Source organism: Triturus cristatus, chromosome 10, assembly GCF_964204655.1.
Source record: "Triturus cristatus chromosome 10, aTriCri1.1, whole genome shotgun sequence".
Classification (NCBI taxonomy): domain Eukaryota; kingdom Metazoa; phylum Chordata; class Amphibia; order Caudata; family Salamandridae; genus Triturus; species Triturus cristatus.
Window position 1 is genome coordinate 1,217,007,491 of NC_140593.1, and position 26,434 is coordinate 1,217,033,924.

At 48.1% G+C, this 26,434-nt stretch overlaps 1 protein-coding gene across 1 annotated transcript in view; it reads right to left on the reverse strand.

The window, feature by feature from the left end:
• Window positions 1-26,434, reverse strand: part of HCFC1 (host cell factor C1) — a 272,045-nt gene that overhangs the window by 122,484 nt on the left and 123,127 nt on the right. Inside the window, exons 15-16 of the mRNA XM_085629740.1 lie at window positions 14,167-14,305; window positions 5,607-5,824 (exon numbers count right to left, since the gene is read on the reverse strand). Coding sequence (XP_085485866.1) covers window positions 5,607-5,824; window positions 14,167-14,305 — 357 coding nt within the window. The remainder of the gene's footprint in view (window positions 1-5,606; window positions 5,825-14,166; window positions 14,306-26,434) is intronic.

A 26,434-nucleotide genomic window follows, 5' to 3' on the forward strand; every position in this document is an offset into this window, starting at 1 on the left:
AAATGGGCCGAAAGTTTTCTGGCTTGGTGGGGTCCAGGGTGGGTTTTTTAATTATCGGTGATACCCATGCTTGTTTCCAAGCGATGGGTACGAGTCCTGTGGCGAAGGAGATGTTGAGGATGTTCAGCATGGGGGATGAAAAGAAGTCCATTGAAGACATGAAATGGGAAGGGCTCATGGGATCCGCTGGAGAGCCAGACTCCACTTTCTTGCCTAGTTTGGTCAGGTCTGCAGCGGTGATGGCAGGGATTAGGGACAGAGGTAAGATGTTAGGGGTCGTGGTCATGGGAACTTCCTTGAGAGGAGCAGTCTGCGGAAAGGTTGCGTAAATTTTCTGAATTTTTTCGATGAAATAGGTTGCAAGCTGTTCACATTGCTCGTGGGAGGAAATTTTTGGGGGGGGCGTCCTAGGGCTTTGGAGCTCTTTCACAAGTTTAAAAATGATTTTGGATGGGTTCGCATTGGAATTAATTTTGTTAGAGTAAAAAGAAGCACGGGAGGATCTACTAGCCTTGTGATAGGTCTTGAGCTTGGATAGATACACCGCCTTATCCTGGTTAGCATATTGTTTCCTCCAGATGCGCTCAGCCTTTTTACACTCCTTGCGCATAGTCCTAAGGGTGTCGTCGAACCATGGGTTGGAGGGTGTATTGCGTCCTTTCGACGGCCTGGCCGGGATGAGAGTGTCGAGGCCGTTGCTAATCCAGGTGGTGAACGAGGAGTAGATCGCGTCTATATTCTGGTTACCTTCATGTTGGAATTCACCAAGGGTTTTATGTAGGTCGGGTGGGGAAAGTTTGTGCCAAGGTCTTTTTAGACTCTGAAGGGATTCGGTTTTGCGTTGACGTTGGGGTGCCGGGACACTCATTTTAACTAGGTGGTGATCCGTCCATCCCATAGGGATGGGGGTTTCTGCTGCTGCCTCTTGTACGTTAGAGAAGATCGGATCTAGGGTGTGTCCAGCTATATGGGTAGAGGTGTGGACAAGGGAATTCAATTGCAGAGCCGAGAGGTCGGCAAGAAGATTAATGATGGTATTATCACCCGTCGCATCGAAGTGTAAATTCAGGTCACCTAGGATGGTGAAGTTGGCGAACTTAGTGGTGAGCGTTGTCGCCGTTTCGAGAAGGGCGTTAATGAATTTAGTGGCCTGGCCTGGAGGGCGATAGATATATAGACCAGATAACATGAATTGGGGGGTCACACTAATTTTAAATTGGGCGCATTCACAATCTTGAAGAGGTTCCTTAACAAAGGAGCAGGTCAGTTGTTTTTTATAGATGATGGCAATGCCGCCGCCGCGTGAATCACGATTGACGGTGACCAGATTAAACTCCTCTGGCAGTGATAGGTTGGGGATGGTGGTCAAGCTATCTTGGAGCCATGTTTCACATAGAAATAAAACGTCGGGGTTTTCTTCCTGAAGAAGCGTGTTCACCTCCGGGTGGTGTTTAACGAGGGATCTGCAATTTAGTTGGAGTATCCTTAGTGGCGGTATTGTAGTATTAGGGGGGTCACACCGTACCCTGGTGGGTGCGTTGGTGGAGAAGTGGCAGTGGGTGCATTGTAAATGCGTAAGACCTAGGATGCCAGTGGTGTTAGGGCATTTTTGGTAGGGGTTCAGAAGTAGAAGTTCCTTACCGTCATAGCGTATGCGATGACAAGGTCTGGGCGAACCAGGGGGGGTGGCGAGAGGCGATGACTTGGCGAGGACGGGCGAAGACTGGCTTGCCTTAGGCGCGCCTTCGGCGCGCAAACGGCGCGCCCGCTGCGCCCGTCCGCTGCGCGTCCGATGAATGCACATCCTTAAGGGAGGTAGAGAGGGAGGATGGGCGTGGCCTGCAAGTGGGCGTGGCCTCTGATCCTCGCCGGTAATGGCGGCAGAATTGACTTTTTCTGGCGGCCTCGTTGCAGCGAAAGGTTCGCTGTTCCAGCGTGCTACTAGCCCAGGAGGAGAAGCCTGAAGGGTGAGTGCGCAGGTTTAAAATACAGTTTTTATATCAAACAGTGACACAAGAAATAAGTTTTAAAAAGTGCGTTTGTTGTCTCCCGGCTTCCGCCTCAGGAGTAGCTTAGTTCTAGCTAGGTCGCGCTGTCGGCAGCGTTTATATACTCGGGCGGGTGGGCGTGGCCTGCAAGTGGGCGTGGCCTCTGATCCTCGCCGGTAATGGCGGCAGAATTGACTTTTTCTGGCGGCCTCGATTGCAGCGAAAGGTTCGCTGTTCCAGCGTGCTACTAGCCCAGGAGGAGAAGCCTGAAGGGTGAGTGCGCAGGTTTAAAATACAGTTTTTATATCAAACAGTGACACAAGAAATAAGTTTTAAAAAGTGCGTTTGTTGTCTCCCGGCTTCCGCCTCAGGAGTAGCTTAGTTCTAGCTAGGTCGCGCTGTCGGCAGCGTTTATATACTCGGGCGGGTGGGCGTGGCCTGCAAGTGGGCGTGGCCTCTGATCCTCGCCGGTAATGGCGGCAGAATTGACTTTTTCTGGCGGCCTCGTTGCAGCGAAAGGTTCGCTGTTCCAGCGTGCTACTAGCCCAGGAGGAGAAGCCTGAAGGGTGAGTGCGCAGGTTTAAAATACAGTTTTTATATCAAACAGTGACACAAGAAATAAGTTTTAAAAAGTGCGTTTGTTGTCTCCCGGCTTCCGCCTCAGGAGTAGCTTAGTAGCTTATTGCCACAGGAAGGGCATTTCCTGAATAAAGCAGGCATTCTGACTGGAAAAAATGTGAAATTATTCAGGAAACCAGCAGAATGAGCTTTCAGGAGCCAGAAACTGTCGAATTTTCTGAAAAAATCCGAAGTGAAAAACTTTCAGTAAAAAAACTGAAGAGCTCAAGCTCCAGGATCCTCATAGAAGGAGCCGGAAAAAAGAACTGACCTAACTGTCACCTGTGGTGCATCATGGGAGCAAGGGGTCTCCTGCAGGTCTTAAAGACACGGTCCCCCTACTCTAATGCCTTAAAGGCAAGGTGTCAGTTTTCTTTGTTTTCTTGATACTCTACTGCAGCCTACAGGCAAATGCCTGCAACTACAAGTTTGCTTTATGGCAATAAAGCATTGTTGTGTGACAATTGGCTTAGTGCTTCCTGTTTTCCTTATGGGTTAGGGGGTACTACAATGCAAAGCTATGTAATTTCAGCATTGCCATCTTTGAAACATTTTGGGCTGCATGTATATGTTTTCACATATGCATATGTATGTATGCCCCAAAACACCGGCCATTAGTTACAGAAGAGCTAAATCCATGCGGCAGGAGTTGGTACGCAACGCACCTTCTGTAGCGAAAAGTCAAACTTGGCTACAATCACCCAGAGGCTTTGTTAGGTGTAGTAGATGCAAAGCCTGCAAACACGGCAATAACACCAAGTCTGTTATAATGCCTTTCAGACACTCACCATATGTTATCCGTGGTAGCTTTAACTGCAAAACGGGCTTTGCCGTGTACGTGCTACAATGCACATGCCCAAAACTGTATGTTGGCAGTACGATCCACCAAGTCCACGTCCGCATTTTGCAACACTTGAGAGCAATTGCGAATGATGACCAATCATATCCAGTGGCACGCCATATCAATCTGTGCCATGGTGGTAAGACCCAAGACCTCTCCTATTTTGTGATTGATAGTGTCTCCAAAAATCCTAGGGGAGGTAACAGGCAATTGGCATTGAGGAGATTGGAATCAAAATATATCATTCTCCTCAATTCCAAAATCCCACATGGGATGAATGCCGATGAAGCGCTTAATGTCCATCTCTGATTCGTTATTTGAGAAGATTGGCCTCTTCGTTTGAACCCGTTCCTCGGAGCATGACTGCTCTTAGCTTTCAAATCTTTTTCATTTTTGACATTTCACAGTTACCTGTAAATATCACCCCATTTTACATGTGCCTCTATTCCTGTATATTATTTTTTGTTCTAGCAGAGTAGGAGGGCAATAGGTAATCAATTTCCAATTCCGGCCTGCCAATACAGATCGTAGTTATTCTTTTTGCCCACTAGGGCGGGACTAATCCCTTAGCTTTGTATGTACTCCTTTTCCCCTGGATTAGCACTAGGGGCTCCTTATGGTGATATTTAACCCACCCCCCTTTTCCTTTTGATCTATAACAGGTAGTGGCACTTGTCATCTACGCTGTTCCCCTCATGTGGATGTAAGGAAATTCTCTAAGTGGCAATCTCCACTTTCTTTACTTTGAATTAGGATATTTATCTGTAGTACCGCATTCTGAGACTGTACATACTAGCGTAGATTGTGCAGGCCGGTCTAATTCGCCTTTTTGGTTGTATGATAATCATATGTCACATTCCCTCCTCTGCACGCCGACACAGGCACATTGATTTAGAGCACATTATATGGGACACAATGAGACTGGATGTTCCGCCTCTATTCGAGCGGTACTCCTAATCAATTTTGGTTTTTCTATTTTTAGAGTGACTTTCGAACTCGATCTTTATTTAGGAAATATTTTGCCTAAAGATGTGAATATATATTATTTAAATTACCATTATATGTCATTATATATGTCTACGCACCAATGTATTTTGCAAAGTCACGATGAAAAAACTTCTATGTCTATGACATGTACTGGTTGTCTAGGCAACCACAGGTAAATGGTGGAGGTATTTGTTTGGCTGACACTGACAGAACATTTCATGCAGTGAGCAAGGCGGTTTACCGCCGAAACGCGTCTGACCTGAATTTGAAATAAATCGCCGTCTGTGCCATAATTCTTCACGGTGTTGGTGCCTGTTTGTGGAAAGACGATCAGGGTGTTAATAAATATGTATGTATATATATATATGTATTTTCTATATGCTCCGGGATCCCGCACGTGGGCGGGGATTATTCATAGATTATGACTATTGATGAGTATCCCCTGGATGAGAACTGTCATACCCTAAATCAACAAAATCTTATCACTGAGTGACTGAGAGGCCTGGGTGTGTGGAGAGAAATAAGTCTTCAGAGCTACAGTCAAACCCTGGTCTAACTCATCTGAGCAGTGGCAAAGCACTACTCGCCAGCGTTCCCAAAATGCTGGCCCCTAAAAAGAATGCACAGTTCTAATTTGCTTCAAACAACTAAATTGATAGCTGTTAATGTTAATGATATTTATAAAAGCGCACAAATACCCAAGGGTGTCTTGGCGGTAAACACCATTTCGTAAATATTGTAAATGCTTAGGCAAAATGGATGTCTGGTGTACTTTGTCCCTGTTGGCTGCCTTGCGTCTGAATAACTTTTGATCTGAAAGTTCAAACAATTTGCCTGCATGGTTATTAAAAGTTATCAGTAAGATCCATAGCTGGATGCTAACCCTAGGCTTCCACACACTAAGATACTGTAATTGCATTCCGCTGTCTCTTTAAGCGTGTGAAGAAATTCTGCCCTTATTGATCTTCAGACTTGCTTACCTTGGAAGTAGCTTCTCTGGCTCATGGTAGCTTGAACCTTTTTGGTCCTTAGTGCGATATATAGCGGTCTACGCATTTCCTTTTTGTTAGGGCTGGAAGGTAGGCAGTGATTCAACTACGCTTACTACTGGTGAATGCACAGTTCCAGGTTAAGCACACAAGACTGAGCATTCTAAGTTTGCAATAACATACCTGCATAGTAATAGTGGGGGTGGTAAGCCCTGTGGCTGCCGTGAGGGTGGTCTGTGCATTAGAGACTGTGATGGATCCAGGATTGATGACCTGACTAGACAGAGTGGCAATGGTGCCCAGGGTGGTGATGGGCGTAGCAAGAGAAGCGTTGGTGTGAACACCAGTACCCGCCAAGCTAGAGGATACTGTACCAGTCACTGTACCAAGCGTCGTCACACCTACACAAAAAGACAAGTGTTTAGTCCACACAACAGACTTTAGAAAGCATTAATATAATAATATTCAAGTCAGAGGCAACAAATCAAAGTGAAAACTAAGAGCCTAAAACAAAATAAAAAAAAAGAAGCAGGAGAAGTTCAGAATGTCACATTTCCCATATACTACCTTGGCATGGGTGTACAGTAATAAGGCACAGTACTCTAGCAACAACAGTAACCAAATAGCTTGACAATACACCTCATGAGCTGCTTGCCGGCATTTTAATGAACAAGAAGGTTCTAAAATTGTTTGGGCACACACAAGATGAGACCTTCAAGGGAGAACATGCTTGGAAAAAATGCAAAACAAACTCAGAATGTATCAGAGTTTTTTGCAAAGAAGCTTTAGCATACATTCCCAAAAAAAGGAATCCTTGTACAGGTAACAATAAAACCAAGGAGGAACACCCAGACAGTAATCAGTTTTTAATCTCCTTCATTTAGCAGGTTACTAGGTGTCTGATAGCTAATCAAGAGTGCACTAGGCAGTCAGAACATTAGAGAACTATCCAGCAGTCTGTGCTCCTTCCGCTCCAGCCCGTCCGATACTGCTGCCGGACTATAAAGGTTAGGTTTAGTAGCATCAGAGCAGGAGGGGTGTTTTTTGTGGTAGATGGTCATGATGGGTGGTGTTCAGCATCTCACTTTAGCTTGAAACTGAAAAGTGAAGCTACAGACGTTGAACCATCTGAAGCAAGATGAGAAACCAAACTTTACAGATTACATACCTATGCTAACAAGACCATTAATAACACCAGGGCGCAGTCCTCAAGTTCAATAAGATAGGTTCACGTTTTTCAATGTTTAAGTCAGACAGACCCATACCATCTCCACGTGAATATATAAAAATAATCTAGTATTGCTTAGAGATTGGTATAACTCTTAGGGTGCTGGACTGGGGGAGAAGGCTTGTAATCACACACTAGGATAATCTGAGAAATAGATGAGAATTTATATGCGTGTCAACAAATGAGTAATGCAAGAGGAACCATCCTTAACTGGTCTATACCTTCTGCAGCACCTGAACAGCAAATGGGGTGAAAGTAAGTGGTACCTTTTCAAGTGCTGGATGCCACTATATCACGTGGTAACACGATGTTACATCAGTATCTATCTTAGGAATGTGCACCAACATATCACTACCACGGAGGAGGCTCGCAAATGATATGGAGGACTTCAAAGCCATGTGGGGAGTGGGCTGGGTGTATACCATGTCCTCAGGACATGCAGGATTGCTTGGTTCTGATACTGAAATTTAAGCACCAATTGTGAAAGAAAAAAGAAAACAAATAAAAAAAGTCACACCAAAAACAAGCATGGAAAATGCAATAGGTCTCACCTTTGATTAAGTTAAAGCCATTTGCTATGCTAATGGTATCGTATAGCAAAGCAAATGGCTTTGACTTAATAAAAGGAGAGACCTATTGCATTTAATGCTTGTTTTTGTTTTGTTTGGTCTGTAGTCGGCAAGTTACAGAAGTATTGGCTGAAGGAGAGCATGTCAAACGTGGGCATCGGGATGCTGGCATCTGTCAAAAATTATGTGGACCCCAAGAATATCTTCGGAAATAGAAACCTTTTATAGCAGCATATCTGCAGCCCTGCTGAAAACTGCGTTTCAGTGTCATATTGTGTGGTTATCCCAGCAAGCAAATGGTTGTTGTAGTTCCTTCTCGTTGATGGCTGGGGGGGGGGGTTGAGGCAGTGAGGGGAGCAGGAGAAGCACAGGAGTGAGAACAGGGGAGGCGACAGGAGGGAGGGGGCATTGCCAGCGCTGCTCCGGAGGTGTGATCACCAGTCAGCGAGGGGGCATGGAGGGATCCCACGATTGCTGGGATCGTGAAGGGAGCGCTGGCAGCACCTTTATAGCAGCAGCGATGGCGCAGGGCACAGCAGCAGCCCCAGCGCCCGGCCTGCACCATTGCTGCCCCCCCCCCCCCCCCCCACACTTGCATAGTCAGTCTGGGGGGTGCCCCAGGGGCACCTAAATGTTCTCAAAGGTCCCGGGAACGCTGGAAACTGCCTGGCGGGCCCTGGTGGTGGAGGACTTGTATGCGAGTGACACTGCTCCAACCCTACCACCCCCTCTGCCCAGTCCTATATATGTCCAGCGATGACATGGAATGCATAAATCAGCTCGGAGCTCCAGCATTGCCAGCGCTGCTCCAGAGGTGTGATCACCAGTCAGCGAGGGGGCATGGAGGGGCCCATGATTGCGGGGATCGTGAAGGGAGCGCTGGCAGCACCTTTATAGCAGCAGCAACGGCACAGGGCACAGCAGCAGCCCCAGCGCCCGGCCTTCACCACGCCCCCAGGCACTTGCATAGTCAGTCTGGGGGGTGCCCCAGGAGCACCTAAATGGTATTGAATGTAATGAGCCTTTAGCAAGAGCACACATCCCGGACAAGCAACATGGATGGAAGTGCGGGTAGTTGCCCAACACGGAGATATAAGCGGGAGAGAGGGGTGGGCTGACACGGACCAAGGTCCCCAGAGCGTTGGAAACTGCCTGGTGGGCCCTGGTGGTTGAGGTGGAGGACTTGTATGCGAGTGACCCTGCTCCAACCCTACCACCCCCTCTGCCCAGTCCTATAGACGTACAGCGAAAATGGCATGCATTTTTACATCAGCTCGAAGCTCCGAGGTGTCGCTGCACTGACCGTCGGGTGGAAGAGACGGAGGGCTGCTGGACTCACAGCTGGTTCTCTGCGCTGTGTGCACGGCAATTAAAATGTTTGGTTTCCTCGCTTGTTGCTTGGGCGGAATGGTGGCAGAGAAGAGGGAAACCATGCTCTGGGAGGTGTTTGCATGCCACGCCCATTAACAGCAGACTGCCGTCTGAGTGGCCAACAAGCAGACATGATTGCAGATACACGCCCCTACAGATAAGAAATATCGTCACGACAACCGTAAGCCAAGCCATCCAGTCCGAAGGGGCCGTCCCAAAAAGCCAAAGAGAGGCAACACAGATAGCTTATTTCCAATGGCTGGCCACAGTTTAGCATAAACGGTAACTCCAGCCAAAGGAAATAAGGGGCTCGGCTCAAAGTACTCATCTGCATTAAATCTCGCCGAGCGAGCTACGCATGTGCGCAGCAACACCAGGCGAGGCCTGAAAAAGATGAGAACAGCAATGTTCACACAACTCATTCGATTTCTTGCTCCCTTTTCTTACCAAGAGGACAACAACAAGTCCTATTGGATTGGTTTGAATGAATGCTTTGTATAAATGAGACTGGGCCCTGAAATTGGTTACAGCTATAAGAATTGGGATAATTTAGGGATCTGAATCGGTCCCGAGGAAAGTCATGTGACCCTTTTTAGGTTGTGAAGGTGGCTGAAACATGTAGACCAAACTAGATGCTCAAGTGATCGGAACTCAAATATTTCCTGTTTTAGGTCTCGCCTACGCAGAGCGCATGCCCTGCATAGGAGGACCTTTAGCCGTCGCTGTGGTCATTTTCAAGCACACACTAGTGCTTGTGGCGGCATCCACCTTGCGGAAGCGTGCAGCTGCGCGCCACAAGCACGAGTGCAGTGCTTAAAAATGAGCAGACTGCGCACGCATGCACCACTCCCGGGCTCACCTCCTGCTCCCCCTCTCTCACGCTCATTCCTGGTTTTCCTTGGTATATTTCACACACGTGCTCTCCATTCTCTGCAAACCCTAATCTAGCACACACATAATTCCACACTATGCAACCTTCGTTGACGGAATGACTCCATATTTGTTTTGTACTTTACATTAGTATACACACTACGGTATGTCACGGAAATGAACATCCTAAGTTTCCTACTTTGGCTGTATATGACAGTGCATCGACTTACTTCTCATACCCCTATTGCAATTCACAAATGTACATCCTACGTTTCTTGCTCTGGGTGTATATGACAGTAGTGCACACTGATGCTGCTTGCTACTCGTATCCATGAGTGTCTCATCCTCTGCCCACTCGGTTTCTCTCATCCTGCTTAGTCTGACATTAGGACACCCTTTCCTGTTACCTGCAGTGCATATTAGTGGGTATCATCTGATGCACATTCCATCCCTATCACTGTATCGCATGTCAGCCCAGTACACACTTTACTTCTCTTGGCCTAGGCATACCACATACAAGTGTACACTGCAGCTGCCACTCCTAGCATTGCGTTTACAAGTGCTTATCCGGAGTCTCTTACCCTGTAGCAGCTCACAGTAATGTAAACCCCGATTCTCTTACACGTTCAGATTCTCACTTCACTCTACAAATTGTGGCCCCTTTTACCTAAGATGTATACTACACTTTCACACCTTGTGCTGATGTTACACCTCGTGTATCACAAGTACACACCCCATATTTCAGACCATTTGGTATCACACAGTGAAACGCAGCGTTCTTAACCCCATTTCTTGTACCACTGGTTGCACATCATGCTGTTTTTACCTTCAGGAAAGGTGACAAGGTCATACCCTGCTTCCCCCAAATTTGTTACAATTGAGCACACCCTGCCTCTCTTGCACCTTTTGTACCTCAAACTAGTGTGTATGGAGATTTTATCTATGAACTACCTCACACTAGTGTTTATGCCATGCGCCTCTTAAACCAGTGTCTTAAAAATATTTTGCATCGCACCTCAGACTCCTAGTATAGCACTTCCTAGTACACACCTTGATTTTACCCTGGTGTATCTCGCACACGTGTGTCACTTTAGTCACACCCCTCTTCACTTCAGATTAGTATATCTCACACTAGTGCACCACTTATCGAAAGCATGAGCTATTTCACAGCAGTATAACCCTAATTTACAATAGTTTCTTTACCATTGTTAGTTCACACTAATGACCAGCACCTCTTATTTTGTCCTACTGTACGTTAATACATATCCCGTTTCACTTATGTTTGTAGACGCCCTTCTAATGAACACTCTACATCACTTTCTACTGGGGTTTCTCATGCATATCATACACATGTGCAGCCTTCTCTTACACCTTATGTATCCCACATACGTGTATACAGTGCTGTAGCTTAAGTAGGTGCACACCCTATCTCATAGCCCTGGTGCATCTCTAATACAAATGTACTTTTGATGGATCTCCCACTTGTGCAGCTCACGCTGCACCTAATGGTAGCTATCCACACTAGGGCAAGTCTTTTTTTTTTTTTAAACTAATTTATCTCACAGTGGATGCAATGGTTGCCTTCCCGCCGTCTATCTCTAAATAGTACAGATCATTTGCTTGTATGTCTCACACTAGTGCACACACACTAATTTGGTTACATAAGTGCATGGCACAATAGTGCATGCACTGCTTCTTTTACCTCAGTGTACCTCACATTAGTACACACTAAGCTTCTGTTTATATGAGATTCTGCACTGTTGTACACCATCCTTCTATTATGCCTAGTGATTCTCATACTTCAGCCTGCCCTGTACCGCTATGGCCAGCGATTCCCATACTAGTGCACACTCTGCTCCTATTATCACAGGTCAAACTCACTTTGATATATTACTTGCTTCACTTCCCAGCTGTATCTAACACAATGTCCATTTTGTTCTTATCCTACTGTTTACTTATCCTTTTACATGCCTTTTTTGCCTTACCCGGCTGACTTATACAATCTACAGCCAGCTTCTCTTACAGTATACTACGTACACTGCTCCGCTTACCTCTGATGTATCTAACATTAGTGCATACCCTCCTTTCCCCTACTGATATCATATGCTACAGCTCTACTCAAAGCCTATGAAATGAGTGAAGACCCAGCTGCTCTTCCCCTCCCCCAATCTCTCACTAGTGCAGTGACTCACTACCTCTGGTGTATCTCAAGCCTATGAATACGACGAGTATAACATACTAGTGCACACTCTTCTTCACGTACTCCGATCTGTTTCTTACTAGTATACACCGTGCCTCACTTATCCTGGTGTATCGTTTAAAAGAGAGCACTTGCTTCTCTGGCCCTGTTGTCCGTTTTATTCGTGCACATCCTGCTGCTCTTACCTAGGATTATTTCACAGTAGTGCACACACTGTTTCTTTCCATGGTATATTTACACGTCTTGCTTCTTTCACTTTTGTTGTATGTTACACTTATGCACACGCTCCTACTGTTACCGGCGGTGTATGTAAAATATGTCTCAGCTTTTCTTACAATAAAGTCTCTCACTAGTAAATATCCATCCTTTATTAATCTTTTGCATTTCATACTAGTGCAGTCCCTGCTTATCATATAATAGTTGATTTCATAGCAGTGCAGTTTTTACTTCTGATATCCTTGTGTAATTGGCATAATTCTCCCCCCCCCCCCCCCCCCCCCCCGCGCAGGCAAACCATGTCCATAAAGCATTGGGGCGGGCTGACATGCAGCTCTGCCCATAGTCCTCTTTACCCACAACACACTCCCAGGCAGCCATTAAAATCGAATTCACACTAGACTCATGGCTTGTTGCAAAAGGAGCAAAACAGAGCATGGAGGCGTTTTTAAACATCATCTACTGATATCACGTGTGCTGCTGGATGTGAAAATAAAACCGTGCTGCCAAACTTGAAGCAATGCAATAGGTCTCGCAATTACGCAACTTTGAGCTATTGGCATTGTAAATGATGCTTTTTATTTTTGTTCTAGTTTTTAAAACAAATAAAAGACATGGTCATTTACAATGCCAATAGCTTAATCTCGGGAAAATGCGAGACCTATTGCATTGCAAATGTGTTCGTGTGACTATAGGACACAAATATTCCACAGTATGCAGCCTTAATAGGCATCCACACTGAACAGTACAGGGATGGCTACTGTTCGACATAGTGGCGTAATGACTAGATGTATGACGTACTGTAGAAAGGCTTTTCCTGTGAAAACTAACTTAAATAGCACATGAGCTGTACCCCCTGGACCCATTGAGCTAGTGCCACCTATAACATATAACCAACTAAGAACAGAAAGGCACAAACTAAGTAAAGCTAAAGCGCTACAACAATACAAGCACTTGCAGTGCAATAGGTCTTGCATTTGCGAGAGTTTGATCTATTGTCCTTGTATATGAGAAGGCTTTATATAGGTGTTTAGAAAACCTGCAAGCGGTGGGTTAAACGCCGCTTGCAGGTTTATAAACTCAAATAAAAGGCATTATCATTTACAATGCAACTAGCTGAAACCATTGCAAATGCGAGACCTAATGGCATAGCCAATAGGTCTCTACCTTGGGACCTTATAAATATTTAGTTATGCAGCACAATATCCTTACTGCAACAACATTAACTGCTGCATGGCTAAACACTTATAAGGTTACAAAGGCGAGACCTATTGGCTATGGCAATGCTTGTTTAATCTTGCCATGCGGATCCATATTAAAAGATCAAGACTAGGTGACATGAAGGCGTTCTTAAATTATAGATCCCCCTCCATCCATTAAATCAGTGCTCCTTTGAGGATCCGTAAGAAGCAAGCCCATACAGCCTGTAGTAGGAAGAACTTTATGATGAGGTAAGCCACTGTAATTAACAGTGGGCAAGTTCTTTACTTAAAGATCTTTCCCTGGGTGAATGTAGGGAGTTCATTGCCTAAAGTAGTGGATCATGTCTTGATTTCTGAGACGCACTGGGAAGCTGAATCGACCCTTGCAAGTCGCTTCTCTGCTCCCTAATTGAACTGTGTCCAGAGCCTCTGTTGACAAGCTGCTCTGAATCGGTCCCAAGGAAAGCCCCGTGAACATTTGTGACAGCGGCTGAAACATGCAGACCAAACTAGATGCTTGAGTGATTAGAACGTGAAAGCTTCACCTTCTGCTATGTTCATCTAAGCATATCCAGTGGAACTAATATGTCATTGCACATTTGGTGTCTCGATCTGAAATCATGGCCTGTACATTGTGGAAAAAAAGGTTTTACAAAGAACGTTGGTAGCAAGGATCATTTAGATTGGTGATGTAGGCAGCTACAAAACGGACTCATGTTGCATGATCCTAGCTAAACAATTTCCCAGAGAATCGATGATATACAAGAAAACATTAAATGCACATGCGATATAGGATGGAGCTACATCTCAACCCAGATAACACTGGGGGGGTAAAATGTGCACAAGCAGTAGTATAACTAGGCAAAGGTGGGAGTGTCCAAATTGTGCAGCATCAAACCAGGTCAGTAACTTAAGATGTTTTTTTTAAACTGATGCATTAGACTATATGAAGCAAAATTACTTCCCATCAGTTTGAACGACAAATATGGCAAAAAACTCACTGCGATTTAAGGAAAGGAACTGCAACAGAGTGAAAGGCGTAAACAGAGAAGAGAGGCACCTGGCACATTCAGAAAACATAACATACCTGTTGTGCCTTTTACCACAAGGGTGGTAACATTAGGCTTAACAGAAGAGACCGACACCGGAGTAACTAGACGAACGCCACCCATAGGCACTGTTCGCAAGATGGTGCCGGGTTGCCCAGGAGCTCCCTTCAGGACCACCTGCAGTACAGAGACAACCCATACAAGAGAAAATGTAAGGCTAGATAATGGTACTTGAAGTTACAGCAGTGAAATCAGACCTTCAGACTCCAAGTTCATACTTTTAATTGGACCGTAATTTTAGCAATAATCATATCTAATTAAAATGTGAATGCCTACCATTTACAATACAACAGGCTAACATGGATTCTATGCTTTAACCAAAACGAATAGTTTCTTACCTGTCGGTGTAGTTTTGCAGCTTGAAGATCTTTCTGGATTCACTATGCTGTGCATTATTCCGCGATCTTGTGGTTGGGTCCGGATTCGTAGTCTTTTCTTTGGTGTTTTTTTTTTTTTTTTTTCGTAGCCCAGGTGGGCGTCGACGTACACCATTTGGTGCACCTCCCATGACGTCGTCGTACTTCCTGCGGAAGTCCCACCTTTGGGGCGCCATCTTCGGGTTCTTTTTTCCTTTTTTTTTTTTTTTTTAACCCTAGGCGATTGATTAATCCTTCTTGTCCCTTTATCTGTATGTTTGTATTTCTTTGATCTTTTCCATTTTACCCCCTCTTCCTCCAGCCTCATCTTCCTGGCGGAGGTGGGTGGGTTCGCTAGTGAATCCAGAAAGATCTTCAAGCTGCAAAACTACACCGACAGGTAAGAAACTATTCGTTTTGCAGCGTAAATCTTTCTGGATTCACTATGCTGTGCATCGATTTTGTAGCGGTTTTCCTAGTTCTGCGGCGGCTGGGTGGTAGATGAGCGTTGGTCGTTGAAAATGTGCTGAAGCACCTTCTGTCCAACCTGTGCTTCCCTGTTCATCTGAATGTCCACGCAGTAGTGTTTCGTGAACGTGTGCACAGATGCCCAAGTTGCCGCGAGGCATATGTCCTGGATGGGCGTGTTCGCCAGGAAGGCCACGGTGGCCCCTTTCTTCCTTGTGGAGTGAGCCTGCGGCCCCTCCGCTAGCTCCTGTCCAGCCTGTTTGTGGCAGAATTGAATAGTGAGGGCAATCCACCTTGCGATGGTGCCCTTAGTCACTGGTCTACCCATGAAGCTAGTAGCAAAGGACACAAACAGCTGTTTCGACTTCCTGAGTTCTTTGGTTCTCTCAATGTAGTGCATCACCGCTCTTCTGGCATCGAGGGTGTGCAGTGCCTTTTCTGCGTTTGTAGTCGGGTTTTGGAAGAAACTTGGTATCTGGATAGTCTGATTTATGTGGAACGCCGACACTACCTTGGGCATGAAGTGTGGGTCCGTTCTCAGGACTATTCTATCTTTGTGAATTTGAATGTAGGGTTCCTGCAGCGTTAGTGCTTGAAGCTCGCTCACCCTGCGTAGTGAGGTTATGGCCACCAGAAAGGCTGTTTTCATAGTCAGCATTTGCAGTGTGGCCTTGTGAATGGGTTCAAACGGTGCCTTCATGAGCTCCGTCAGGACCACATTCAGATTCCATGCCGGCGGCGGCGGCAACCTTTTCGGGGGGGCCATCCTTTTGGCTCCTTCCATGAATCTCCTCACCACCTGCGAGCTGAAGAAACTTCCACCTTTTTCACCTCTGGTGTAGGCCACGATGGCCGCTAGGTGTACCCTTAGTGAGCTCGAGCAGAGGTTACTCTTTAGAAGGTGTGAGAGGTACCTCAGTACTGTTGAGTCTCTTGTCATTCTGTTTTGCAGGCCCTTTTTCCGGCACCACACAGTGAACCTCTTCCATTTTGCGCTGTAGCATTTTCGTGTAGTTGGTTTCCTCGCCTCCCGTAGCACTCGCATCGTGCTCGGCGGCAATCTTAGGTGTGCGAACTCTAGGTCTTCAGGAGCCATGCCGCCAGGTTGAGGGTCTCTGGCTCTGGGTGCAGGACCTCTCCGTTTTGCATTGAGAGCAGGTCCTTCCTCCTCTCGAACCTGTATGGGTCGCCTTGTGCCATTTCCTGAATTTGTGAGAACCATGTCTGCCTCGCCCACTGCGGAGCCACCAGGATCAGGGTCATGTTGCTGGTTCTGCACTTGTCGAGCACTCTGTGCAACAGGGGTATCGGTGGAAAGGCGTAGGCAAATGTCCTCGACCAGCTTATCCATAGGGCATTTCCCTTGGATTGCTGATCTGGTTGCCTGGACGCGAAGCTTTGGCATTTTGCATTGTGGCGTGTTGCAAAAAGGTCTATTGTGGGAGTCCCCCATCTCCGGAAGAGTTTCTCCGTTTCCTGGCCATTGAGCTCCCACTCGTGTGATGCTGAGGTCTGCCTGCTTAGCCAGTCTGCCTCCACATTGTCCTTCCCCGGTAGGTGAACTGCCAGTAGATCTATCCTGAGAGGTATGGCCCATCTCCAAATCTCCTGAGCTAGGGCTGAGAGCGGGAACGACTGTGTCCCCCCTTGTTTGTTGATGTAGAACATCGCCGTGGTGTTGTCTGTTTGGACCAACACCCTCTTGTTGAACAGGTGCCTCTGGAATGCCTTCAGGGCTAGCAGGATTGTTTTCAACTCGAGGTAGTTGATATGGCGGACCGCATCTGCTGGGGCCCATAGACCCCTCACTCTGAGGTTGTCCATGTGTGCTCCCCATCCCTTCTGCGATGCGTCCGTGGTAATGGTCACTGTTGGGATTGGTGGTGTCAGGCTTCTCCCTGCTGTTATGTTGTCTCTGTTCCACCAAGTTATCTCCTCCTGCACTGCGTGCGTCACAACCACTAGATCCTCCCAACTTCCGTTTGCTTGTGACCATTGTTGTTGTAGCCATTCCTGGAATGGTCTCATGTGCAGGCGTACATTCGGCACCAGCTGGATACAGGACGCCATCATCCCCATCATCTTGCTCACAGCCCTCACTGTCAGAGCTCGCCCCTTCTGGTAGAGCTTCGCCTCCTTCAGTAGAGCCTCTGTCCTCCTCTCGCTGGGCACTACTGTACTGTTGCGGGAGTTGATCTTTGCCCCCAGGAAAATCTTCACCTGCTCCGGTTTCATCGACGATTTTCCCCAGTGGATCGAGAATCCCAGATTTGTGAGGGTGTCGGTTACGCGTTTTGCGTGCCTCTCGCACTTTCCGCGTGAGTTTGCCTTGACCAGCCAGTCGTCCAAGTAGGGGTAGACATGTATTCCCTGCCTTCGTAGGTGCGCCGCTACCGCCGACAGGCATTTTGTAAAGACCCTTGGTGCTGATTTTAATCCGAAGGCCAGGGTCGTGAACTGGTAGTGTTCTTGTTCGATGTTGAATCTTAGAAGGCCCTTGTGCCTTCTGTTTATTGGGATGTGAAGATAGGCATCCTTGAGGTCCACGGTGACCATGAAGTCCCCTTCTCTTATCTGTGGCAGAACCTCCTGCAGTGAAGTCATTTTGAACCTTTGCGTTCTGATGAACTTGTTTAGGTAACGGAGGTCTAGTATGGGTCTGAGGTCTCCGTCTACCTTCGGAACCACGAAGTAGTTTGAGTAGACCCCTTTGTTGCGTTCTCTGAACGGCACTGTCTCTATGGCTCCCTTTTGCAGGAGTTTCCGCGTTTCTTCTCTGAGTATTGCCAGTTCTTGGGCCGATCTCAGTCTTCCCCTTGGTTTCCTGTTTGGAGGTCTTTTCTCCAAATCTACGCAGTACCCGTACTGCACAACGTTCCGTATCCACTGGTCTGTGGTTATACGCCGCCACTCCTGAAGGTATAACCTCAGTCTTCCGCCTACTGGTGTCGTATGCTCTTGAATTTTCTCTTCCCCCTGATGACACTTTTTTGCGCCTCACCCTTGGGGTCCTGACGAGGGTAGGCGTCCTCTTGCGTGCTGAGTCACTTCGTCGAGGGCTGTTCGCCCCCTCTCCTCCTTTGGCCACGTCCGTTCCCTCTCCCGCGAAAGGACTGGCCCCGAGGTTGATATTGCCAGTTTTGCTTCTGTTGGCCTTGTCCGTGACCTTCACCCTGCTGACTTTGTTGGAACGCCTGGTGCGACGTCCCCTGCTGGCTTCCTCCCCTACCGTAGGGTCCTCGAGGGATTTCCTCGCCTCATTCCCCTCAGCTGTAGGGCCCCCATGGACCTCGCCGTCTTGTTTTCTTTTTTCAGCTGGGTGAGCTTGTCGTCCACTGTTGCTCCGAACAGTGTCTCTCCATTGAAGGGGGTGCCAAGGATGTTGTTCTGCACTTCCGGTTTGAATCCCGAGATTCTTAGCCATGCATGCCTCCTCTCTGTGACCCCTATGGCCATGAGTCTTGCTGAAGTCTCTGCCCCATCCAACGCCGTCTTTATACAGGAGTTGGCGATGTTTTTGCCTTCATCTATCAGGTGAGAGGCTCTCTGCCGGAATTCTTCGGGGAGGTGCTTTACTAACTCCCCCATCTCATCCCAGTGCTGGTACTGGTGTCTATTGAGGAGTGCATTTGAATTCGCCATGCGCCAGTGCATTGCGGCGTTCCTCTCGACCTTTCTTCCTGTGAGGTCAATCCTCCTGCTCTCCTTATCCGGGGGTGGGCCCGAAGTTGCTGGTACGTTGGCCCTTCTCCTGGCCGTGGAGGCTATGATGGAGTCCGCGGTCACGCTACCCTTGATGTAAGGGGGGTCCAGGGAGGAGTGCTTATATTTCTTCTCTGTCCTGGGCGTGATCGACCGGCAGGTTGCAGGTTCCTTGAAGGCTTCTCTCCCCTGATTCATCACGCTTTGTAGCATGGGGAGGAACTGGCTCCTTGTCTGGATGGGGAGCAGTGTCTCGACGAGAAAATCGGCTTTCGGTTTCTCCTCGTCGAGTTTGACGCCGAAGGCCATTGCTGCGCTCCTGACCACCATATTGTAGACCCCGATGTCGTCGGGTGGCGAAGGCCTCGAAGGGTACGTGTCCACGGGCTCCTCCGGGTTTTCGGTGTCGAGATCGTGCCATTCTACGTCGTTGCTGGTAGATGCCGCCGATTCGTAGAACGACCGTTGGTCTTCTTCCTCGGCTTCTCCCTCATAATAGGGCTCTTCTTCCTCTTCGAGTTCCCTTGTCAGCCCTTCGGCGTCGAACTCGTCTTCGACCGCCTCGACGTCCGCTGATGGAACCGTTGGAATCTTGAATTCCTTCATTCTGGCGTCGAACTCCTTCTTTCTTTGAAGGATGTTCTCCATTTCGGCCTCGAGCCGCCTCTTCTTCTTCTCCATTTCGGAGATGCTTTCGGCGTCGACCGCGGGTCTTTTCGATGAACCTTGCGTCGACGTCGAACGTTCTTTCTGCGTCGATCGGCCCGTTTCATGGGATGCTTTCGACGACCCTTGCCTTTCGGCGTCTTTCGGCACCGGGGAGTCCTTATCTAAGGATCCGCTCGGCCTCTTGTCCGTGGTTCCCCCCTTGGACGTCGAAGTTTTCGGCGCCGGGGCTCCCTTCGTGGACTTTGACTCAGATTTTCTCGAGTCACCCTCGTGTTGTCGAGGTACTTTTTGTTTTGCGCTCGACGATTCTCTTACCTCGTTTTCTTTTTTCTTGTCGGTCTCTACGACCGTGAAGTTTTCGGCTGTCTCGGCGACGTTGTCCTCGTCGTCTGAGGAGAGGCCCAGAGCGTAGAGCGTCGGGGGCTTCCCCTTGCCGTCCATGTTGGCGTTGGCCCTTCTCTGCCGCTCTCTCACCCTGAGTGTCTTCGGCGCGAAGGCTGAGCAGGCGTTGCAGTCGATACTCTGGTGATCGACCGGTAGGCAGAGGTTGCAGACCGGATGCTGGTCTCTCTGCGCGAACTTGTGGTGGCAGTTTGGGCAGAACTTGAATGGCGTCTTGTCCATTGCGCTCAGGGTCTCTGAGCGTGCATTCTCCAAGGCCGTCGAAGAAAAAGGGCGCTGGTCCTCCTTTCTTCGCGCTCCTGATGAAATCTTTTCCTTTCCTGATATCTTCTAGTGTTTCTATCGACGAAACTCGCTTTTCTTCCTTCTTCCTTCGAGTGTAATTCTGGAGCTTCCCGATGACGATCCAGACCCAACGGCGGAAAAAAGAATCTGAAGATGGCGCCCCAAAGGTGGGACTTCCGCAGGAAGCACGACGACGTCACGGGAGGTGCACCAAATGGTGTACGTCGACGCCCACCTGGGCTACGAAAAAAAAAAAAAAAAAAAAAACAAAGAAAAGACTACGAATCCGGACCCAACCACAAGATCGCGGAATAATGCACAGCATAGTGAATCCAGAAAGATTCACGCTGCAAAACTTGTTCTTCTGATGGATACATCTGCCCGTGGATTCCTCACCTTGTGAATAGATTCCCACAGCAGTCCCACTCCCGGAGGAGGGTGTCCACCTTTCCTATACCAAAAAGTCCTGCAAGACAGAGCGCGCAAAATGGCCCTCCCTCCTCATCTCAGAGTCTAAGCAATAATGCTTTGCGAAAGTATGGAGGGAGGCCCAAGTAGCGGCCTTACAAATGTCTGCAAATGGAACACCCCTGGCCAAAGAAGAGGTGGAAGACTTAGCTCTAGTAGAATGAGCTCTAATATCCTCAGGTGGAACCTTACCAACCAGGGCGTAGCAGTTCTTGATGGTTAGAATGATCCACTTGGACAGAGTGCGCTTGTGCACAGCTTTGCCTTTTGAGTGTCCAACATAGCTCACAAAGAGCCAATCTTCCAAACTTATATCTTTTGTTCTATCCAAATAAAAGCTCACTGCTCTTTTAGGGTCCAAGCGGTGAAGTCTCTCCTCCTCCTTGGAAGGGTGAGGGGGGAGGATAAAACACAGGGAGAGTTATGGACTGCACCAGATGAAATGGAGTAACTACCTTAGGTAGGAAAGTAGCCCTGGTCCCGAGGACCATCCTTTCAGCATGCAAGGATAAAAACAGGGGTTTAGAACTAAGAGCCTGAAGCTCACTCACTCTCCTTGCTGAGGTTATGGCTACAAGAAAGACCGTTTTAAAGGACAATAGCCTCAAAGGACAGCTATGAAAGGGTTCAATAGGGGACCCCATCAAATAAGTTAAAACAAGATTAAGGTCCCACTGTGGCATTACAAAGGGAGTAGGTGGAAACCTATTAGTAAGACCTTTGATAAAACTTAAAACAATAGAACATTTAAACAATGTGAGAAATTGGCTCTGTATATACTGTTCCCAAATAGGTACAGGGTGTACAGAGTCCACAGTCCCCAGAGGCTTGGCAGAGGCTAAAGTTAGATACAACTTTACTCTATAAAGTGGTAGCTTGGTCGAGCAGTAAGGCAGTATCAGAGGACAATGTAAAGCATTTGTTGTATCCTAGATTCAGTCCTGGGTCAGTACTCCGAATCAAGTGATGAAAGTCGACTTAATTACTGTAATGATTTTTAAACAATATTTAGCTATTTTAAAAGTTGACAATTAGAAAATATTTCAAAGAAAACAGTCAATGGTTCCCTATGGAAGAAAATTCAAGTTGCAGGTACAGTATGTTCGTTACTTTTGTAATCCAGTACTGGGTGCCTAGACTCAGTACTGGGACCTTTATCCAAAACAGGTAAGTAATTACGTTTTCAGATATTATACGATTTTTGAAGAATATTTAAAGATTGCAGAAATCGACACTTAGAAGAAATTTCACAGAAAAACAGTCAATGGTTTCCTATGTAAGAAAATTGGGTTAAGGGTAAGTACAGTTGTAAGTATTTTTCAGAGTCAGTGCTGGGCACCAAGATCCAGCACTGGGAGCTCACCTAAGAGCAGGCGAGTAATTTCGTTACTCGGCTGATTTTTGGTGAATATTTTAAGATTTGAAAAGTCCACACTTAGAAGAAATTTCAGGAAAAAGCCAGTCAATGTTACCAAATGAGGAAAATAGAGTTTGCGGTTTAAGGGTAAGTACTCGACTGGCAGAGTGGAGGTTCTGGGCATAGACTCAGGGGTCCCCCAGGGTCGGGTAGGTACTGTTGGTTCACCCTCAGCGACTCTAGGGCGGCCGGGAGCAGAGAGAGTTAGGCCCAATGTTATCCTATGAGGGATAGGGGGGCCTTGGTTGGTGGCTGCTGACTAGCAAGCCACGCGGCTGTGGGAGCTGGCCTCCTGGTCACTTACTCAGGGCAAGTGGGGGAAGTAGGTAGGTGTAGAGTTTTCACTGCCAGGGCCACTCGGGCGGCTGGGTGCAGAGCGCTTTTGAGCATTCGGGCGCTCAATTGATTTCAATGGGAAATCTCCGGTTTAGAAAAAGCCTGGAAGCTCGGGGACGAGGACTCTTCAGGTGCCACCACCACTTTGAGAGATAAGTTGGTGGTTAGGTAGGTACCCCGGGATTGGGCACAGGGGGCCACAGGGCGCCGCGTGCAGGGGTGCCTTTTGGTGTCGGGAAATCTTTCTCTATGGTGATTGCGGTAGGGGGGAGCACCTTGTTCTGAGGCTGCAGGCTTCTTCAGGAGTGTCGAGGGAGGTCCTTGGGTGCCGGACTCGGGGTCACAGTCGCCATGGGGTCGTCCTCGGGGTCTTTGTTCACTCCGGCACTGGCCAGGCTTGGCTGGTGCAGAGTGTGCTGGGTTCGCGGTTCCGGGCTGCTGCCAGGGATTAGAGGTAGGTTTTGAGTAGAGCCTCTACTCATGGGAGTCCCAGGGGCTTAGAGCCAAAAGGTAGCCAGGTCCTCCGGGGTTGGTGAGGTTGCTGGCCACAAGAGATGCCGGGTTGGAGCAGGTTCGAGGGTCGACAGGCCAGTAGGGCTGGGGCCAAAGCAGTTGGTGTCTTCCTCTTCTTCGCAGCTGCAGGGCAGGTCTTCTTTCTTCTTACTCTTCTTTGTATGTTGGAATCTGGGGAAGGAAGGTTCAGGGTGCCCCTAAATACTAGATTTAGGGGCGTTACAGGTAGGTGAAGGGCAGGGACCAATGGGTCCCTGTCCTGGGGTGGGTACACCCCCTATCCTGCCTCTCTCCTATGGGAGGGGGGCAGTAGCCTTGTCCTGAAAGGGTAGGGCTTCCCATCTACAAGATGGCGAGAGCCCGAAGATGGGCTTCACCTCGCCTCCTCCACCTGAGGGGTGGGGTTGGTAGGCTGGCACATCCCCTGTCCTTATTTGGGGTTTCCGGCCAAAGCTTCCCGCCAGAGTGGGGGGTTGCAGTGGCCTGGGGAAGCTCAGAGGCGGAATGCCTTTGAAGCTTCCCCCTGCCCATCCTGGGGGAGGAGATTTAGCACCTCGCCCAGGATGTGCATTGTTGCAGGCCCAGGAGAGCAGGGGCTCTCCTACCCAGGGGTCCAGCAACATGTCTGCTGGGTGGCAGCCTAGGCAGCCTCAGAGCAGACGTGGATTGTAGGTTAGGTTTAAGGGGGCACCTCTAAGATGCCCTCTGGGGTGCTGGGTACATTAAATCCCGCACTGGCATCAGTGTGGGTTTAATGTGCTGAGAAGTTGGATACCAAACTTCTCAGTCTTTAGTGTTGCCATTATGGTGCTGTGGAGCTCGTGTTTGACGAGCTCTCAGCACCATGTACTCTTAAATGGCAGCACTGCACTTACAGTGCTCAGGAATGGATTTGGGCAATGTAGGGGCACAGGGCTCCTGCTCCTGTGCCCACACCATTGGCATGAGGCACCCAGCTAGAGGGGTGGCTGATGTATGCCATGGCAGTGTAGGTGATGGGCATGGCACACAGGGATGTGGGTCATGTCCACTTTGTTTTTGTCTTGCACCCAAACACTCAGCCTGCAAAGGCAGTGTGTGTGTGTGTAAGGGTACAGGGCCTCTAAGGGTGGCACAATAAGTGCTGCAGCCCTTAGAGGCCTTCCCTGGCCACAAGGCCCTGGGTACCATTTACCAGGGGCTGACATGTGGCCAGGGTTTGCCAATTTGGGTTTTGGCCGTTAGGCAGTTTTTGGGAAGGAACACAGGCTCTGGGCACCTGATTGGCAGGAGCCCAGGGCACAACAAAGAAAAGTGCATCAGCTATTCAGCAAAATGGGGGGGGGGGTTCTGCAAAAGAAACCCACTTTCTTACAGGGAGCTACAAGGGCCTTGCCACTTTTGCAAAGCAACCACCCAGCCTTTCCCGCTATTATTAGCGGGACCCCTTCCTGTCTCAGACCCTTTTCGGCATGAAGACAGGCGGGAAATATTAGAGCAGCCTAGGTGGTCTGCCAACCCCCACCTCTCAAGGTGGGGGAGGGGAGGTGAAGCCCACTCTTCAGTGCCCATCTTGCAGATGGCAGGCACCCTCCAATCAGGGTTAGGGATGGTGCCCACTCCCCCACGTGGGGTGAGCACCCTAAGGGTGTGGTCATCCTCAGGACAGTAGCCCATTAGCCCCTAAAATGCCCCATAAATACAGTGTTTAGGGGGCAGTCCTGAACCCAGAATTCAGATTCGAAATGGAGGACCGAAGAACAAGTTACTTACCTTCGGTAACGCTTTTTCTGGTGGATACAGTATCTGCCTGTGGATTCCTCACCTTGTGAATATCCCCTGCGCCAGCATTCAACTGAACTTTTTTCCCCTAGCTCTACGCCGACGTCATAATGCATCGGCTCCACTCGCGACTCCGTATGACGTCACCGGAGCCATAAGAGCCATGTAGACGTGATGACCTCAGTTCCACCCATTTTTTCCGTGCCCAGAGGCGCACAGGTGGACCAACGACAAATTCAAAGTATACACAGTATACAACATACAATCAGATATACATAGTACATAAACAAAAGGAAAGCTAAATAAAACAAGCATTTCCTACCAATGTACCAGAAAGCATAACATCTCAAACAAGACAACTTTTAAGGTATACAAAGGTGGACAACGGGGAGGCGGGTGGGCCAGTGAGGAATACACAGGCAGATACTGTATCCACCAGAAAAAAGCGTTACCGAAAGTAAGTAACTTGTTCTTCTGATGGATACATCTGCCAGTGGACTCCTCACCTTGTGAATAGATTCCCACAGTAGCACCCACTCCCGGAGGAGGGTGTCCACCTTTCCTATACCATAAAGTCTTGCAAGACAGAGCGCGCGAAGTGGCCCTCCCTCCTCATCTCGGAGTCCAAGCAATAATGCTTTGCGAAAGTATGGAGGGAGGCCCAAGTCGCGGCTTTACAAATATCTGCCACAGGAACACCCCTGGCCAAAGCAGATGTAGATTTAGCTCTAATTGAATGAGCCCTAATACCCTCAGGAGGAACCTTACCAGCCAGGGCATAGCACATCTTGATGGCAAGGATGATCCATCTTGATAAAGTGCGCTTGTGAGAAAGTGGCTCTGTATATACTGTTCATTAATAGGTACAGGGTGTACAGAGTCCACAGACCCCAAGGGTTTAACAGAGGTTAAAGTTAGATATAACCTTACTCTCCAAAGTGGTAGCCTGGTCGAGCAGTAAGGTAGTATCAGAGGACATGTAAAGCATTTGTTGTACACACTCAGTCAGCAAATAGTTCCACACACTCAATGACTGAACTCTAGGCCAATGGTTTGTATATAAAAAAATATATGCTTGTTTTATTTTAGAACCAACACTTGGAATTAAACGAATAGTTTACCTGTCGGTGTAGTTTTGCAGCTTGAAGATCTTTCTGGATTCACTATGCTGTGCATTATTCCACGATCTGGTGGTTGGGTCCGGATTCGTAGTCTTTCCTTTGTTTTTTTTTGTAGCCCAGGTGGGCGTTGACGTCCCACCATTTGGTGCACCTCTCGTGACGTAGTCGTGCTTCCTGCGGAAATCCCACCTTTGGGTTCTTTTTTCCTCTTGTTTTCTTTTTTTTTTTTTTTAACCCTAGGCGAATGCTTAAATTATATGTCCACTTTTCTGTAGTATTTCATTCCTTCTGTTCTTTGTTTTCCCCCCTCTTCCTCCAGCCTTATCTTCCTGGCGGAGGTGGGTGGGTTCGCTAGTGAATCCAGAAAGATCTTCAAGCTGCAAAACTACACCGACAGGTAAGAAACTATTCGTTTTGCAGCGTGAATCTTTCTGGATTCACTATGCTGTGCATAGACTTTGTAGCGGTTTGTTATCTTTGTGGCGGCTGGGTGGTAGATGAGCGTTGGTCGTTGAAAATGTGTTGAAGCACCTTCTGTCCTACTTGTGCTTCCTTGTTCATCTGTATGTCCACGCAGTAGTGCTTGGTGAACGTGTGCACCGAAGCCCATGTTGCCGCCAGGCATATGTCCTGAATGGGCGTGTTTGCCAGAAAGGCAATGGTTGCCCCCTTCTTCCTTGTGGAGTGAGCTTGAGGCCCCTCCGTTAGCTCCTGTCCTGCCTGTTTGTGGCAAAACTGTATAGTCAGT